Source organism: Lichtheimia ornata (genome assembly GCF_029851405.1).
Source record: "Lichtheimia ornata isolate CBS 291.66 chromosome Unknown scaffold00007, whole genome shotgun sequence".
NCBI classification, from domain to species: domain Eukaryota; kingdom Fungi; phylum Mucoromycota; class Mucoromycetes; order Mucorales; family Lichtheimiaceae; genus Lichtheimia; species Lichtheimia ornata.
In genome coordinates, this window is record NW_026695327.1 from 365884 (window position 1) to 383858 (window position 17975).

Here is a 17975-nt window from a genome sequence, read left to right on the forward strand (position 1 = left end):
CGTTGTTGCGTGAATCTTGTGTCCACTTTGATTCCCGCGGAACAGGTGTGGAAAAGGAAAAGTGCATCATCCTGCTGTTGCTGCTGGTTGGCATGTGCACACACACACCTTCTCCTTGTTGGCTTTTTGTTTGTGGCGTAAACAAAGTGATGCTGTCAACTCATCCGTTGTTCTCTTTCATCCATGGTAAGATCGCCATCATTCTGCTTGTATATGGTAATGATCAACTTTATTGTCTATGTCGTACGCGTGTGTATGTATACAATTGGTGTGTTCATTGAAAAATCGGGCATTGCCAAATGTCATTGATATCTTGTTGGCTGAGGGGATCCTTGATGCTCTTGTCGAGTGCCTGGAGCGCATCATTCACATAGACTGGATCTCGCATGCCTGTAAACACCGTACCGATCTGATCATGGCCGAGAAGGACACGTAAAGCTTTGACAGTCAGCGGAGAATGAATGTCTTGGTTGTCTTGTCGACTAAGCGTGGGAGACAATGCATCGAGGATACGATCCAACTCGCTGTTCTTTCGAAGGGTATCAATGTACGCATAGCTGACAATGTCATCTGCAAGGGTGTGTACATTCTAAAGTAAGCAATGTGGTTAATACCCTATATCGAAATTGCGAGTGCCAAGTCACGTTTTACCTGCTTGTATGCAGCCATCCAGTCATTGAATGATTGTGCCTTTTCATCATCGAATTGGGAAGCGTATTCCTCCAATGTTTTCAAATCCTTGTCAATAGCCGGCAATACTTGCTGTGTCAGGTAATGCTTGGTAGCAAAATGATTCACCGCCAATCGAGCCAAGTTCTCGGACAGCACTTGTCCCCATACAAATTTGCTAGCCAAGGTTTCTTCCTCAAGAGGTACTAAAACATTAAAGTGAGCCTTTGAAAGCAAGTAGCATTAGGCATAAAGAGAGAGACTTACACTCCGACATCATATCCGATTCCAGATTAGAGACTTGGCTGAAGGTTTGGGTCATCTTCTCCATCAATTGGTGTTCACCTTGTGTGTGATAACAATATCATCAGTGCTTCCGCATGTTAAGAGATCATCATTCAAACTCACTAGATTGGCCTTCTCCAAAAACATGATTCACAAGGACACGAATTTGTCCATTGGCGATAGCGTTAAGAGGTCGATTGGTCATCAAGTAAATGTCATTTTCCTATCCAAATCGTTGTCATCAGTATCGTGTCTATTGCACTACCTCACAATACAACCTACTTTGGCAATCTCGCTCACTGTCTTTTGATCACCAAAGACGACTTCACGTTCAAAGAGGTTGACAGGTGTCTCAATAGCCACAAAGTTCTCTGGTTTGATACACGCGCCTAATACATCCTTGAGAGAGACATGGTCTGCTGCAGCTGGAAGGGCCATTGTATTGGAGCACACGCCATATCCACCAATCGTTCCTGAGAGGATCAAATAATAACTCAATCATCTGCCATCCTTGTTTCCTCCATGTATCACTCTTACCATTCGCTACTTGGGAATCGAGAAATTGAAAGCTCTCCTTGAGATCCTGATACAAGTGGGCGGGTGTGTAGCTCTATACAATGCAATGTCACGTTACACACTTGGATGCCGCCAATATGCATTATATAAACACGTACCCTATTCTTTGCCATCAGCATGCGTTCAGGTCCATTGATCAAAAAGATATCCAGCTTGTTGGTCTTGAGCCTTTCAAGTGAAGATGTAATCTCTCGTTCCAGGATCTTGGGGGATACAGTGTGAAAGCTCTTGTCGTTGATTTGCACATAATCTTTGCCAGGTTCAAATCCATCCAATTGATCAGCCGTCAAGTAACCAGCCTTGGATACGAGTGTCAAGGACTACAATGAAAAGTGATCAATCTACCACACCATCCATCATCATCATCATCACATGAGTAACTTACCTGTCGATCAAGTTGTTCTTGTTGGGCCATATCCTCAAGCGTTTCACCAATGGCTCGTTCTGATCCACCTGCACAACAATTGGAATCAGGGTCACCGATTCTCTCCACGAATAACACAACAAGGGGAATTACCGTTTGCAAAGTTGGAAGCGGTGTCGATAATGGAAACACCTGCCTTGAGCGCATCGCGTAATGCTTGAGCATGACGAGGTTCACCAGGAGCTATACGATACGCGCCAAAGCCAATGCGAGAGACATGACGACCTAGTTTTGGAATGACGGCGGTGGAAGAAGGAGTGGCGTTGGTGGCAAAGTGTCGACAAGCTATCCGCGGGAAAACCATTCTTGTATAAATATGAGCGGCTCAATGCCAAAAAGGAATCAACGCGCTTGTTGAAAGCGGCATACGTCAACAAAAGTTAGATACCAGGCGACAACAAGTGTCTCCGAATCACTCGGGCTTTTTGACACACACTCACACTTGCACATATATAAAATATCATCGAAGCATATACACCAATAAAGCATTCCAATACACATTCCCATTCTTTGTAACTAAAGTTGATACTTGTTCATCAAACTATATGATGATCGACATGTACAAGGCAAGAGCTGGTCAATGATTTACCATTTGATCTATGCGGGAGAATGGCTGAACAGCGCGGGAAATCGATAAAGATGAGATTGAAAGGAGTATATTATAGATATGAGTACAATGGAGCAAAGAGTATAATGCACTGACTCACACATATCTTACTTATCGCGGTTTAATCAGGTGGTTTTGTTTTGGTGCCTTTTTGGTGCGCGTGTGCGTGTGTTGTTTGCAGGTATAAAAAGACATCCAATCCTGCGGCGTTTTATCGCTCTCCTTTTTCTTTTTTTCTTCACCCTTTCTTTCTTTTACTCTTTACATAAAACATGTCTGTCAACAAGGTTCACGCTCGCCAAATCTTTGACTCTCGTGGCAACCCCACTGTCGAAGTCGAAGTTACCACCGACAAGGGTGTCTTCCGTGCTGCTGTTCCCTCTGGTGCCTCCACTGGTATCCATGAAGCTCTTGAACTCCGTGATAACATCAAGGCTGATTACGTTGGCAAGGGTACGTATGATGATGGGGGATAATAATCAACCTTGAAAACGCGCGCGTGTGTGTATGGTATGGTCTGGGTGCATGGACCGGGGGTTGGTTGGTTGGTTGGTTACGCGTATAATCTATGTGGCCAATGTGCGTGTGTTGCGGGAAGACGCGGGTAAACAAGTAGGCGGTTTGATTGATTGATTGATTGATTGATAACTTATCTCTTTCCTTTCGATTTCTATAGGTGTCTTGAAGGCTGTTGAGAACGTCAACAAGAAGATTGGCCCTGCTTTGATTGATGCCAAGATCCCTGTTGTTGACCAAAAGGCTGTTGATGAGTTCATGATCAAGCTTGATGGTACCAAGAACAAGAGCGAATTGGGTGCCAATGCCATCTTGGGTGTCTCTCTTGCTGTTGCCAAGGCTGGTGCTGGTGAAAAGGGTGTGCCTTTGTACGTCCATTTGGCTGACCTTGCTGGTTCCAAGAAGCCATTTGTTCTCCCTGTGCCCGCTTTCAATGTCATCAACGGTGGCTCCCATGCTGGTAACAAGCTTGCTATGCAAGAATTCATGATTTTGCCCACTGGTGCCAAGTCTTTCTCTGAAGCCATGAAGATGGGCTCTGAAGTATACCATACCTTGAAGGGTGTCATCAAGGCCAAGTATGGTCAAGATGCTACCAATGTCGGTGATGAAGGTGGTTTTGCTCCCAACATTCAAGACAACAAGGAAGGTCTTGAGCTTTTGGTTACTGCCATTGAAAAGGCTGGCTACACTGGAAAGATCAAGATTGGTATGGATTGTGCTGCCTCTGAATTCTACAAGGATGGCAAGTATGACTTGGATTTCAAGAACCCCAATTCGGATCCTGCTACCTACCTCACTGGTGAACAGCTCTCTGATTTGTACAAGTCCTTCTCTGAAAAGTACCCCATTGTTTCCATTGAAGATGCCTTTGACCAAGATGATTGGGACAACTGGGCCCACCTTGAGAACACCTCTGATTATCAACTTGTTGGCGATGATTTGCTTGTCACCAACCCTGAGCGTATTGCCACTGCTATTGAAAAGAAGGCTTGCAATGCCCTTTTGCTTAAGGTCAACCAAATCGGTTCTCTCACTGAAAGTATTCAAGCTGCAAAGGATTCTCAAGCTGCTGGTTGGGGTGTGATGGTCTCCCACCGTTCCGGTGAAACCGAAGATACCACCATTGCTGACTTGGTTGTTGGCTTGCGTACCGGCCAAATCAAGACTGGTGCTCCTTGCCGCTCTGAACGTCTTGCCAAGTACAACCAACTTTTGCGCATTGAGGAAGAACTTGGCGACAACGCTATCTATGCTGGCGAGAACTTCCGCAAGGCTCATGATTTGTAAATAATCTTCTTATGCACATACAAAAAAAAAGGAATGCCCATCACCCAAAACACATCCACCATGTGAAAGGAAAATCGCATTGCATTGTAATAAAACCAACGTCTTGCTTGTACGTATGTAATCAGCCTTTTTTCTTGATGATGTGTTGAACGATTCCTTCATTTGGTCCACCTTTGCATGGCCGTGGTCAATCAAAGGCTTTTTAAAAAAGGTCCAGACTTAATCATGGTGTAGGCTTCCCATCAATCATCATTCCCAACAGACATTTTATCACTCTTTATGGTCACAGAATGCCCACGCCCACCATGCAGGTATAAACAAGATGAATGTTGTTGTCGCCCATCGCTCTTTTTCTACACATCTCTTTCCTCCCATCATATCACTCTTTGGTTGCTGACACCTTCAAAACCCCTTGGTGGGTATCGTGATTGAAAGTCTTTATTGTGAGTGATCCATGAGCTAATGTATGTGTGATGATCTTTAAGGCCTCATTGTCATCCTAGTACCCCATTTTCCTTGTTGTCATTGTGATTTTTTGCTCTTCCAATAAGGTAAATCCTAATCACCTCGCTTGATGAAGCACATACTCATGTCCCTTTTGATACAGCTACCTCGCGAGATGTACCTGAAACGTTGTGTTAGATGGCATGTTGTACCACAGCCGGCATAACGGTTTTCCCTACCATTTGCTCCCAATTCACACCAAGCGAGTTTACGACCTTTGTGGATATTGCCTCAGCCATGCTTCCCCTTGAACGAGTAGCGTTTTTGGACCATTTATACGCTGTGCCATTGTTTCATGCTGACCATCACCAGGATTGGCTTCATTTCGTGCAAGCTGTGTCGCGATCGTGCCGATGCCAACCATCAATCACTCATCGCGAGGCAGACGACCTGTCAGTTTCTATGGCGACGGCTTTATCAAACCCAACATGCACCTACATTGTCACCTTCGAGAGGTCGTTCAAGACTTTGGACCCGTGTATGGTCTTTGGCTCTTCAGCTTTGAGCGGTACAATGGCATCATCAGACCAACATCCAAAAACGTCAAGACGCTGCAGCACGTGTTGAGACCCGCAGAGCCGAAGTATCAATGAGGTTTAAGGAAGCCTTTGGAGACGATGATATCAATGATATTACAAAAACACTACATCCAGAGCGGCAGAGGTCCGAAAGGGTACAAAAAAGAGAGGCTTTTTAAAGGTATACCTCTTTATAAGTGATATAGTCATTGATTCTGATTCATGTGTTGTCTTATACCTCCTGGATAGAATTGGATACACGTCTTATGGCCTCCAAAAAGCTCGATGATGGCAAGTGACCATATATGAAAGTGTACGAGTACACAAAGGACATGGATCTTACGGATGTAGACCCCAGCAACAAGGATCGCTTCGAAGTCGCCTTCAACATTTGGTCTAGTTGGTGAACTTCAAAAAGTCTCATCTCCAGCCCACCCAGGTAATAGAGCACTTGGGATACATTCTGGACACAAGCTCTTACAACCTTTACTTCCGTTGATTTACAAGACGCTATTCTCCATATATTGGTCCATCGCACATCAAGAAAGTACCTTCACTTCCGTTGGCAAAACCAGCTCTTTCAATTCAAGACTACCCCTTTTGGCCTTTTGTTGGTCCTTGGCTATTGATGCGGAAGGGTTAAAACCCGTGTGACATGATTTTTGATAGCTCCAACAAGAAACCACTTTTTCTTAGTGCCCTAGTTTCGCTTATGATAGAACATCATATATAAACATAGACTTTTTGTTCTTCTCTCTCTCCTAGCTTAACCCAATAATTCTCCCTAGTTGAAGTTGTTCGCCCTTCTCTATGAAACCATCAATGCAGTATGTTAACCAGTAGTTGTAATAAACAGCTGCTTTCTCAGAGGACTTTAATTAAAGAGACAAATGCTGTTATGGCTATATAAGCATCACTTGTGCTTGTAAAACTCCATTTGGTCCACGTAAAAGCACTCGTTCTCAACGAGACGTGATCCATCACCTTCAAGTATCAATTTTGCGGCGTGTCCCATGTGTCTTGATCCATCCGCCTTGTCAACAAGGTTGCTGTACAACATGAAAGTGGGGTCACCTTTCACATACAACCTTGCATAGGCAAAGACCGATTTTAAAAGCTGCATCGATAAATGTGGTAGCATAGGATGCAGCACGATTAAAAATATTCCATCACCATAACTGCACGCATAATGAGGTGAATCTTAGGCTCTTTGCATCATCACTTTGTTGGTTGAGTACGACCATCTATGAAAGATTTGCCAAATTGACGCTCTTGAAGTCTAAGAAAGGAAAGCCAAGAAGGAGTATTGGCTATTGGAGTATGTACCTGCAACAAGATGGTTGATCACCTTGCGATCCATCTGAAACGTAAACGCTCTCTCTCACACAATCCTTTTCTTGATTTAAAACTGACAACGCGTCATTAGTGCATTGTCAAATTGAAAGGTTGGGTCATGGGATCAGTTTCAATATCGCACGCTCATTGAATGCTTTATTAGCTAACTTTGAAATGCTGTGTCAGGGAAGATGGTGACACAGTAGTAGTAGTAGTAGCATGAATACGTTAATCCCTTATCTCCGTCAAAGTCATATCCTCATCGGTTGTTTCTACTTGGCTGCATCTCAGCAGACAATATGCGGTTGTATAAATTGATCCATGATGTTTATGGATGGGTGGTGTGGGAATTAGATGTGGTAAGTAATGGATCACACAAGGAAGATTTATGCGCATGGCTGCGTACAAAGTTGAGCTTATAATTAAGGTTTCCTAGGTAGGTAGGTCTGCTGATGTCGAATTCATAGATCCCGTTTTCACGCATTATATTTCTTCCTTATTCACCCCACCCCCACATTTCTTTCGTGTATCTCTCTCTCTCTCTTCTTTTCTCTTTTTATTCTTTCACGTGTGTAAAATGACCGTAACGATTATTGATGGAAAAGCTGTGGCAAGGTACAAACTGGATGATAACAACAAAGCATAAGCTGATTGATGATTTGGATGCATCTACAATAGCGCTATTCGTGCCAAGGTCAAGGAAGACATTGCTGCAACCAAGGCAAAGTATCCTGAATATGCTCCACATTTGGCTATCATTCAAGTGGGTGGACGCGAGGATTCCAGCATCTATGTCAAGATGAAACACAAGGCGGCCCTGGAGGTAAATAATGCGTGATCAGGAGGCAGGAGGGGATCATCTTTCCAACACTTCTTCTTGTACAGGCCGGCATCGAATTCACACATGAGACACTCCCCGAGTCCATTTCTCAAGCCGAATTACTACGTCATGTCAAGCGTCTGAATGACAATCCAAACGTCCATGGTATCCTGGTCCAGATGCCCTTACCTTCTCATATCGACGATGCTGCCATTGTCGCCGCCATTGACTATCGCAAGGATGTTGACGGGTACGTTGAAATGACATCGCTTTGTAGCACGTGTATATACCAACCTTGCTTGCATCCAGATTCCATGCTGTCAATATGGGAAACATGGTGAAGCGAGCAGGAAAGCCCATGTTCTTGCCATGCACACCACGTGGTATCATGGAACTATTGAGATCTACAGGTATTTCCCCCCCCACAAGGCGTAGGTTTTTGAATGACAATGATAGCTTATATAATTCTATATAGGTGTTACTATTGCCGGCAAGCAAGCAGTTGTTGTGGGTCGAAGTGATATTGTGGTATGATAAGGTCCAGCAAAGCGGATGCGAAAATAGCATCAGTTTTCACACGGTTACGCTAATACTAAACTTTATTCAGGGATCTCCCGTTGCAGCATTACTCAAAGCGGCTGATGCCACTGTCACCATCTGTCATTCCAAAACCAGTAATATGGAGGAGATTGTAAGTAGCGTGTCATTGTCCTTTGTTATTATAGCAAAGCTAACAGCAGTGATGATGGGATCATTGTTACATAGATCAAGACAGCGGACATTTTGGTGGTGGCGATTGGCAAAACAGAGTTTGTCAAGGGAGCATGGATCAAGCCTGGTGCTGTGGTCATTGATGTTGGCACAAACGCTGTTCCTGGTAAGAGTTGATGCTATTGTTTGATGATGTTGCTATCACCCATCCATACTCATTTGTGGATTCTTCCAAAGATGCAACCAAAAAGTCCGGTAAACGATGGGTTGGCGATGTCGAGTATTCCGAAGCCGTCAAGGTAGCCAATGCAATTACGCCTGTTCCTGGTGGTGTGGGTCCAATGACCGTTGCCATGTTGATGGATAATACGCGACAAAGTGCCGAGAGAGCCCTCGAGCAATCCAATACTCAAGCACGCATTACGCCTCTGCCATTGAATCCTGTTACACCTGTTCCAAGCGACATTGAAATTGCGAGACAACAAGAACCCAAACCCATTGCAGAGCTTTGTCAAGAACTAGGTCTTTTGCCAAATGAGGTACATCACAATGAATAGCCTATCATCGTCATCGTCATCATCATCATACTCAATTCTCCTACATAGTACGAGCCCTATGGAACTACCAAGGCAAAGATCAATCTCAATGTATTGGATCGGTTAAAGCATCGCACGGATGGACGATACGTTGTGGTCACAGGGTATGAATTGGGTACATGGTATTGGGAATTGAAGTTGACACACAACGTAATAGTATTACACCCACATCCCTTGGTGAAGGCAAATCAACAACCACTATTGGCCTGGTGCAAGCATTGAGCGCCCATCTTGGTAAATTGGCCTACGCATGTGTTCGACAGCCATCACAAGGACCTACATTTGGTATCAAGGGTGGTGCAGCTGGTGGCGGCTATTCACAAGTTATCCCTATGGACGAATTCAACTTGCATTTGACTGGTGATATCCATGCTGTCACAGCAGCCAACAACTTGCTAGGTAAGAAAAGTATACAACAAGCCGATATGGTTCCTTATTTATTGATTTGAATGTCTCATTATGTAGCTGCCGCAATTGATGCTCGCATGTTCCATGAAAACACTCAAACTGATAAGGTATGGATGGATGGATGGATGGATGTAGGTTTGTAGTCTAGCTGGTGTTAACTTGTTGTGGATATACATAGGCACTTTTCAATCGTCTTTGCCCTGCCAAAAAGGGAGTGCGTAAATTTGCGCCTGTCATGCTGAAGCGATTGCAAAAGCTATCCATCAACAAGACCGATCCAAGCGAATTGACAGAGGAGGAAATCCACCGTTTTGCACGCCTTGATATTGATCCTTCCACCGTTACTTGGCAACGTGTCATGGATATCAATGATCGATTCCTGCGCAAAATCACTGTGGGTCAAAACCCAACGGAGAAGGGACAAGAACGTACCACAGGCTTTGATATCGCCGTGGCGAGTGAAGTGATGGCTGTGCTTGCTCTTGCGACCGATCTTACCGATATGCGTGAGCGCTTGGGTCGTATGGTGGTGGCTAGCTCGAAATCAGGTGAACCGATCACTGCTGATGATATTGGTATTGGTGGTGCATTGACGGTGCTGATGAAGGATGCCATCAAGCCTACCCTGATGCAGACCTTGGAAGGAACCCCTGTGCTGGTGCATGCAGGTCCTTTTGCCAATATTGCACATGGCAATTCATCCATTCTTGCCGACAAGGTGGCGCTCAAGCTTGGTGATTACACGGTGACCGAAGCAGGCTTTGGTGCTGATATGGGCATGGAAAAGTTCTTTGATATCAAGTGCCGTATCTCTGGTTTAAAACCTGATGCCGTGGTGATCGTTGCTACGACACGCGCTCTTAAAATGCATGGTGGTGCACCCGAACCCGTGGCTGGCAAACCATTACCTGAAGCATACACTGAGGAACATCTTGAATATCTGGAAAAGGGTTGTGCCAACTTGGCAAGACATATTCAGAATGCTGGCAAGTTTGGTATGCCAGCCGTGGTTGCCATCAACCGTTTCACGTAAGTTTTCTTTTTCTCTTTTGATGGGTTGTTCAAAAGTTAGGAAGCTTACATGATATATGTAGATCGGATACGGATGCAGAGATTGAGCTTATTCGAAAGCTGGCTCTTGAGGCTGGTGCAAGTGATGCTGTTGCATGCAATCATTGGGCCTTGGGTGGTGCAGGTGCAGTGGATCTCGGCAAAGCTGTCATTGAAGCCTGTGATAAGCAACAAGGGGAGTTCAAGTACATTTATGATCTCGACCAATCTATTGAATCCAGGATTACCACCATTTGCAAAGAAATTTATGGTGCTGATGGCATTGAGTTGTCTGAGGAAGCCAAGGCGAAGGTGGAGACTTATACCCGACAAGGTTTTGGATCATTGCCAATCTGTATGGCGAAAACACAATACAGCTTCAGCCATGACCCCGCTCTCAAAGGCGCACCTTCAGGATTCACTGTACCTATTCGCGATATTCGGTAAGATGATCCACGTGAATGTAGCTGTTGTATGCGATATTGACATTTTTGGCTCTTATAGTGCTTCGGTTGGTGCAGGATTCTTGTATCCACTTGTGGGCTCAATGCAAACTATGCCAGGATTGCCAACACGACCCTGTTTCTTTGATGTGGATCTTGATGAAGATGGCAATGTTACGGGATTGTTTTAAACAGCAAATGATGTATATGGATTTGAACACGAAAAGGCTACATGCTGGCAATACGTTTATTCTATACAGCGCATATGATGGGATATGATGGTGGATGGGTGGATGGATCGATGGCAATATACAATGACACCACTAGTGGAGATAGAGTTTGAGAGCATTGAGAGCAGTGTCGATGTCTTGGTTGGAGCGAATAAGGCTGCTTTGGGCAACATACATATCGGGTCGGATAACAATCAAAGCAGCTGGGGGAACGGGTTTTTCATACATGAAGTCTATCAAGCCGATACGTCGCGTTATTGAATGCTCAGCTGTAAACTGGTATTCGCTCCAAAATGCCTCTTCATTTGAAGGATTGGTTGAATCAACAAAACTTGGCAGACGGCATTCATCAATATGCCACGTTGATTCGACAATGACCGGCCGTACGGCTTTGTTATGGAAATCCTTCGTTTGCAGCTTTTCCCAAAAGTCTTGCACCAAAGGGGATGGTGGCATATGCGAATGACGTGAAGCGACAAATAACAGGATGTGCTGAGACCGTGTGCCTGAAACGATTTGGTATAGTGTGCGACGATCGATTGATTCCGGTGACATGACGCGCTTTCGTAAGACGACAGTCTCAGGCATGTACATGCCTGCTTCAATCAATCCACGTGTTGTTGTCAAGAGCAATGTCGACTCTTTGGCAATACGAAGTTTAAGCTATCGTGTTGCAATCAGCTTTTTTGTTGATACAATAAATATCCTCCCGCCAACCCTATCGTACCTGCATCAATTGTGTGACAAAAGCCTCCTGCACACGTGAGATCTTCAATGCAACCATGGTCATATAATACATGATGGTGGCTATGGATTGTTGTTACAACCTTGCTTTTGGCGTATTCCTTCCTATTTTGCTTACCTGTAATGAAGTTTGCGCTGAAGCTGTATCGGGTGGTTTCTCCAGTCACTCTAAGCGTTTCCTTGGCAATGGGTTCACGCTATGCACATTATCAAATCAATGCCCGTATCCATAGCAACGCTCACATGTACCAACCTCAACACTATACGAATCCAAAAGCAGCTCAGGATCGGATGTTGCATTATTGAGAACCAGCGACAGCTTCCATGCAAGGTTGTCAGCGTCTTGCAAACCAAGATTCATTCCTTGACCACCAGCTGGAGAATGGCAATGTGCAGCATCTATTTCAAACACACATAGGGTCAACCATACCTTTCTTTCCCATAATTGTTCTTTCAAATACCTACCACCAGCAAGGAAGACTCGACCACGACGATACCCATTCGCTTTACGCTCGTTGATTCGATACATGGATATCCATACAGGGTTCTTCAGAATGATTTCTTGAGGATGCCAACGTTCATTCATCACCTCCTGGATCTGGTCGAGTGTTATTTCATCGCCCGAACCCTTGATAATGCCATGTGTTGGATCATGACCATCGTCCTGTTCTTGTACTTGATATGGATCAAGGTTCGTCATGACACGATAATAAAATGGCCCATTTTCGTATTTGCGACCAAGGGGTATAATCATACATGCACCTATGTATTCAAACAGCACCCTTTGTTATTTCCAAAAGCTGAGCCACATGGGAAAACTAAGCCTTCCACCATACCTTTATGATGGTTGAAGATCCTGGCACGTTTGTGTGTAATAGCTGAGCCATCCTTGCCGTCTAATTGAACATCTGCCAAGACAAAACGTGAAGCACTTGCGTGTCCTTCAAAGGTCCAACTCGATGTAGCCTTTCTCACTTTTGAATGGGATCCATCACAGCCAACGAGATAGCGTGCCTTGATTGTTTTTGTTTCACCGGTTTGAAGATCACGCACAATCACACACACGTGATCCTTTTCTTGGGTGTATTCCACAAACTCGGTGCAACGATGTACTTTGTTTGGCGACAACAAGCGAATGAGCACCGATTCAGTACGGCCTTGTGGAAGCAATGTCCAATGCGGGAATGGCGTATCTCCAGATGCATTAACCGTACCCATCTAAATAAAAACAACACCTTGAGCATATCAAACTCTTCCACACATACACAATTTGGCTTACCGAATGTCCATTTGAGAACACCTCAACCCCTTGGGTAAAAGCAGCTTCTTTCATGAAATGCTGCACAATGCCATGATTGGCCAATGTCTCCATCGTTCTTGAAGTTACGAGCACGGCTCGGCTTTGATATGTATTGGGTCCTTCATTCTTATCACAAATGTAAATGGAATGCCCCAACTTGGCCATCTGTTGTTTGTTAAATGGATGGATCCGTGCGTGTGAATCAGTGTTATGCAAACATGACGAAAACGTGCACATCTTTACCTGATAGGCCAAAAACAACCCCACAGGGCCAGCACCAGATATGAAAACGTCAATAATATCGCTCATGTTGTTAAATGGATCGAGAGGAGTCGACAAAAAGGGAAGCAAGTTTTAGATTTGGTTTGACCGCCCTCCCCCTTCTTTTATATGTGGCGCGGAAGAAATGCATGCTCAGCGGGAATAACCGCCTTGATCGGTCATTTTCGCGGCCCGTTAATGACTCAAAGGGAAAACAAGCCCTTCCCGATACAACACGTAGGATATTGGTTCATACAATGGATATTACGTTTGATCATAAAAGTACATAGTTACAAAGAGAAAGAAATGCTTACTAGTCTGGGGAAAGGGAGGGGGCATAGGTGGTGTATAAGAAATGTGTACATGCAAAGGGAAAAAGGGACATGTTGGTAATAATGATGATGATGGTAGAATCATGACGTTATATAGGGGCAATACTTGGATTGACCATGGATTGTGTGCGTCGACGCACTGAGAGGATGTCGTAAGAGGATGGGTTGACAAGACAATAATCATCGTTGGTTAAGCATGTGCGACGTTCCATAGGCCAAGAGGCGTGCTTTCGCTGATAATGTTGTCCTCCGCGTTTTCGCATGATAATAACCCCACATTGTTTTGACGATGACGACGATGATCGGTTATCTGATTTCGTTACCTTGTTGGGCAATGCTACATTGACAACGACTGGAGGTAATTGAGGTTGTTCAATGGACCAAATATCAAGTAGCTCTTTGTGGCTCTGAATCATCCTTGTCCATAAATCGGTCCATCGAGCATTGGCTTGAACAATATCGGTCACAATGTCCTTGTTCTTCAATACAAACATGTCCCGAAGACTTTGATCCAATCCTGTGCATACAGGAGCAAGCACCACTGCCAATGCCTCTGGATTCATCATGTTGATACGTGAATGTGCTTGGATGTGTGAGCACAGCTCAATGATCGTATACAACAAGATAAAGTGGGCACGTGGTAGCTGTCGCATTGCCAAATGGGCCAATTGTTGGATATTGTTGGTGGTGCCCAAAAACTGCTCATGGTAGGATGTTGGAATCACAGGATAAGGTAAGGATCGCAAGTATTTTTTCAAGGTGCCAACGATTGCATGAATATCAAAAGAGGATAGGTCCAGGTATTTGCCATAGGTGGGTGGCGTATCGAACAAACGGCATAATTGATCCACTTCAGAGGCTGCTCCTGATAATCGAAAGATGCCTTCCACTTTCAATCCTATAATAGTTGAACAATAAAAAAGTGATGGGTGACCACGTGTGTGCGCGTGTTAATATGTATAACAATGGAGGGGTGATTTTGACGTGTAAGAAAAGAAACCCAGCAACAATAATAACCTCGTTGAATGACTTCGTTCATGCATCGATACACGGGATCAGGCACTTGTAAACCGCGTGGTGTTATCGATCCACATTCTGCTCCGTATTCCAATGGAGCACCAAAAATGCCTTTGGGTTTGGCGATATTGCTGCTGCTGGATGGGTTCTTTTTTGTTGGGACAGAATGATGTCGTTGTTTAAGAAAGAAGAATGACAGCGGATTCTTCCGCCTGCTGTCGTCGCTCATAACAGCGGTGTTGTTGATACAGTGCAAAAGAAAGAAAAGGGCTCTTGTTGTTGTTGCTGCAATACGCGGAGCAAAAAAAGAAAGAGGAAAGAACAAGCAAAAAGAAAAAAAAGGGGGAGGAGGGAGAGGGCGGATCAATTACAGCTGTCAGGATAACAACAACATGGCTATAGGGGAAAGAGAGAAAAGAAAAACAACCAACAACCCGTAAATTCTCTCTCTCAACTTTGGGAGTATGCTCAAAAAAGATAAAGAGTTGCTATATGTGGCGGGTTCCTGCAACCATCCCAACTCAGTCGTTTTTTTCTTTTGCTTTGATCTCGATCTTAATTGCTTTTCTTCTTGTTCTTAATCAATGGTTGTTACACATTGCTTTTCGATACACTCGCCACTTGTTACTATCACCACCAAACATCGGTCCGCTCTCGGATTTTCATTGTGGCACATACACACACACACACACATTAACGCATGTGTCGCTGACACCATGAATTCTACATTCCGCCTTCCACCCAGCCCGCTTAATGATGATGCTCGGGGTAACCATAACATGATTGCATTACCAAAGCATGACAGCAGAGCCATACCTCGGTTATTGTTTCACCTTTTTTCTACCGACTATGTTTGGGAAAGGCCATGATCCACTTTTGAAGAAAAAGATATCGGAATGATGTCATTTCCTGTAGCGCGGGAACACAAAAAGAGTAAGCTCTTTGCTACACAATACATTCATTCACTCACACTCACACACACACACACTCGCATTCATTCATTCATATCTCTCTCTCTCTTTTCTTTTCTCATTCCTCATTCTACGACATTGTCCCATGTCGGTATTCCAGCAAATCAAGCAATTCCTTCGCAACAGCACCAATCGCTCCTCCACCAGCAGCGATGACAGTGAAGACACTATTTCACAAAGAGAAGCCAAAAAGTACGAGGCGGTTGCTCGACTTGTTGAAGAAGAAAAGTTGGCTCGACAACGACTCCCTTCCTATGCTGGATTGGAACGCTATAAACTTGTGGATACATTGGGCGAGTAAGGTTTGGTTGGGTAGCAACAAGTGGTGTGTGTGCGTATACACAATGAATAAGGTGATTGATGTCTTTTCTTTCTTTCTTCTTCTTTATAGTGGAGCATTCTCGAAGGTGTACAAGGCAGTCGATCTTGAGAAGGATGAAAATGTTGCCGTCAAGGTGGTTCGTAAATATGAATTGAAGCCCCAACAGGTTAGTAGTAGTATTCTATAAAGCGATAAAGGTAGCTAGCTCATCATTGTTATGATGCTGACACATGTCACACTCACTACTAGCGAGCAAGCGTGCTCAAAGAAATCCAAATCATGCGCACTCTCAAGCACCAGTCCATTGTACAATTCAAGAGCTTTATTGAGACCAAAGAGGTAGGGTGAATGCATACAAGGATATGGATCATCATTATACTAATGTGCTGGTTATTATCATTTAGTACTATTTTTTAGTGCTTGAGCTGTGTGAAGGGGGAGAGTTGTTTCATCAGATTGTGCGGTTGACCTACTTTAGCGAGGAGCTATCACGGCATTGTATCCGACAAGTGGCGGATGCTATCCGATATTTGCATGAAGAAAAAGGCGTTGTTCATCGGTAAGGAATATGCACACATGATGTCTATACAAGCAGCTGATGTTCAATGTTCTCTCTTTCCTATAGAGATATCAAGCCGGAGAATTTATTGTTTGATCCAATCCCTTTTCATCCAAGGAAAACAGCACCACCACCCGTACCACCGGGAGATGAAGACAAGGAAGATGAAGGAGAATTTATCGAAGGCATAGGCGGTGGTGGTATTGGACGTGTCAAGATTGCAGATTTTGGATTAAGCAAGGTGGTATGGGATCAACACACAATGACCCCGTGCGGTACAGTCGGCTACACGGCCCCAGAAATCGTGAGGGACGAACGATATTCCAAATCCGTGGACATGTGGGCCTTGGGTTGTGTCTTGTACACCCTACTTTGTGGATTCCCACCGTTCTATGATGAAAGTATCGAGGTGCTCACACAAAAAGTTGCCAAGGGACAATACACGTTTTTGAGTCCATGGTGGGATCCTATTTCAGAAGAAGCCAAAGACTTGATCGGCCACTTGCTATGTATCAATCCTGAAGAACGCTATACAATCGATCAATTTATGAAACATCCTTGGATGAAGAAGGTATGTTTGGGGGGCCCTTTAGGGGGGTCAATTGGATGAATGTGCAATTCCATGACTCACGTGATTACTAATGCCCTCTATTGTTACATGATAGAAACCACTTGGCACTATTGCAGAATCACCTTCCATCCATACGGCTGAATCCAGTGATCAGTTGACACCACAAAGTACGGGTCATATGTCGCCACAGATTGCAGCAACAACACCTGAAGCTCTTGACATCCCTGGAGCAACAACACTCGAAACACCAGCACATGAACGTAACAGACGTGATGTATTCTCGGGTCTACCTTCCATGAAAGAAGTCTTTGATGTTTCATATGCGGTCCACAGAATGGCGGAAGAACGATCTCGGCGAAAAGAAATTAGACGTCGTCAACAACAACAACAACAAGCATCATCCAATTTCACTTATCCCAACATGATGGGCAATATCGATGACGATGACGATGATGACGATGACGACGACGATGACGATGATCAAGAAAATATTGCACCTCCACCCAATGTGTCATCACATGACGAACCTACCAGCTTGTTGCAAAAGATGCAGCGTGACAAAATTACTCAGCAAATGGACAAGCCTACAGTGAGCACGAAGCGATCATCAGCCCATAAGAAGGCCAAGCCTACCTTTGAACTTAACATGAAGAACGCCAGCTTGATTGATCGTCGTCGAAGGCAGCAAAAGGAGGAGAAGAACGAGCAATAGTTATTTCCATCCACACAACCCCACCCCTTTTACCATCATTCTTTGTATCATGCATCCATTTCATTCTTCTTTTTCTTCTTCACACGTATATTCTACCCTCATCAACCCCATCCATCCCCACTCATTTACATATTCAAAAGAAGAATAATATTCCTGATGTCATTTCAATAATGTGTAACATGATGTGATGAAATATGACGAGCC

At 44.3% G+C, this 17975-nt stretch overlaps 6 protein-coding genes across 6 annotated transcripts; 3 read left to right on the forward strand and 3 right to left on the reverse strand.

The window, feature by feature from the left end:
* Positions 1 to 274: 274 nt before the first annotated feature.
* Positions 275 to 2258, reverse strand: O0I10_002519 (uncharacterized protein; the record flags this gene model as incomplete). Its single annotated transcript, XM_058482601.1, has 9 exons — positions 275 to 589; positions 652 to 875; positions 937 to 1014; positions 1078 to 1177; positions 1237 to 1427; positions 1492 to 1564; positions 1629 to 1850; positions 1916 to 1983; positions 2048 to 2258. 9 exons carry the CDS (start codon positions 2256 to 2258, stop codon positions 275 to 277), a joined length of 1482 nt encoding a protein of 493 aa, XP_058346625.1.
* Positions 2259 to 2833: 575 nt separating this feature from the next.
* Positions 2834 to 4367, forward strand: O0I10_002520 (enolase; the record flags this gene model as incomplete). The annotated part of the gene is made up of 2 exons (XM_058482602.1): positions 2834 to 3014; positions 3238 to 4367. The coding sequence occupies 2 exons, from the start codon at positions 2834 to 2836 to the stop codon at positions 4365 to 4367; spliced, it is 1311 nt and encodes a 436-aa protein (XP_058346626.1).
* Positions 4368 to 7301: 2934 nt separating this feature from the next.
* O0I10_002521 (uncharacterized protein) lies at positions 7302 to 10943 on the forward strand (the record flags this gene model as incomplete). The annotated part of the gene is made up of 14 exons (XM_058482603.1): positions 7302 to 7339; positions 7403 to 7547; positions 7610 to 7794; positions 7854 to 7954; positions 8020 to 8072; positions 8152 to 8235; positions 8310 to 8421; positions 8493 to 8794; positions 8861 to 8955; positions 9009 to 9250; positions 9317 to 9366; positions 9438 to 10288; positions 10354 to 10752; positions 10814 to 10943. 14 exons carry the CDS (start codon positions 7302 to 7304, stop codon positions 10941 to 10943), a joined length of 2787 nt encoding a protein of 928 aa, XP_058346627.1.
* A 132-nt stretch (positions 10944 to 11075) lies between these two features.
* On the reverse strand, positions 11076 to 13335 carry O0I10_002522 (uncharacterized protein; the record flags this gene model as incomplete). The annotated part of the gene is made up of 8 exons (XM_058482604.1): positions 11076 to 11645; positions 11710 to 11789; positions 11845 to 11923; positions 11980 to 12125; positions 12192 to 12488; positions 12563 to 12944; positions 13006 to 13191; positions 13270 to 13335. 8 exons carry the CDS (start codon positions 13333 to 13335, stop codon positions 11076 to 11078), a joined length of 1806 nt encoding a protein of 601 aa, XP_058346628.1.
* A 373-nt stretch (positions 13336 to 13708) lies between these two features.
* O0I10_002523 (uncharacterized protein) lies at positions 13709 to 14865 on the reverse strand (the record flags this gene model as incomplete). The annotated part of the gene is made up of 2 exons (XM_058482605.1): positions 13709 to 14517; positions 14637 to 14865. 2 exons carry the CDS (start codon positions 14863 to 14865, stop codon positions 13709 to 13711), a joined length of 1038 nt encoding a protein of 345 aa, XP_058346629.1.
* An 827-nt stretch (positions 14866 to 15692) lies between these two features.
* On the forward strand, positions 15693 to 17771 carry O0I10_002524 (uncharacterized protein; the record flags this gene model as incomplete). Its single annotated transcript, XM_058482606.1, has 6 exons — positions 15693 to 15904; positions 15999 to 16095; positions 16179 to 16268; positions 16334 to 16488; positions 16555 to 17059; positions 17154 to 17771. 6 exons carry the CDS (start codon positions 15693 to 15695, stop codon positions 17769 to 17771), a joined length of 1677 nt encoding a protein of 558 aa, XP_058346630.1.
* Between the last annotated feature and the right edge of the window lie 204 nt (positions 17772 to 17975).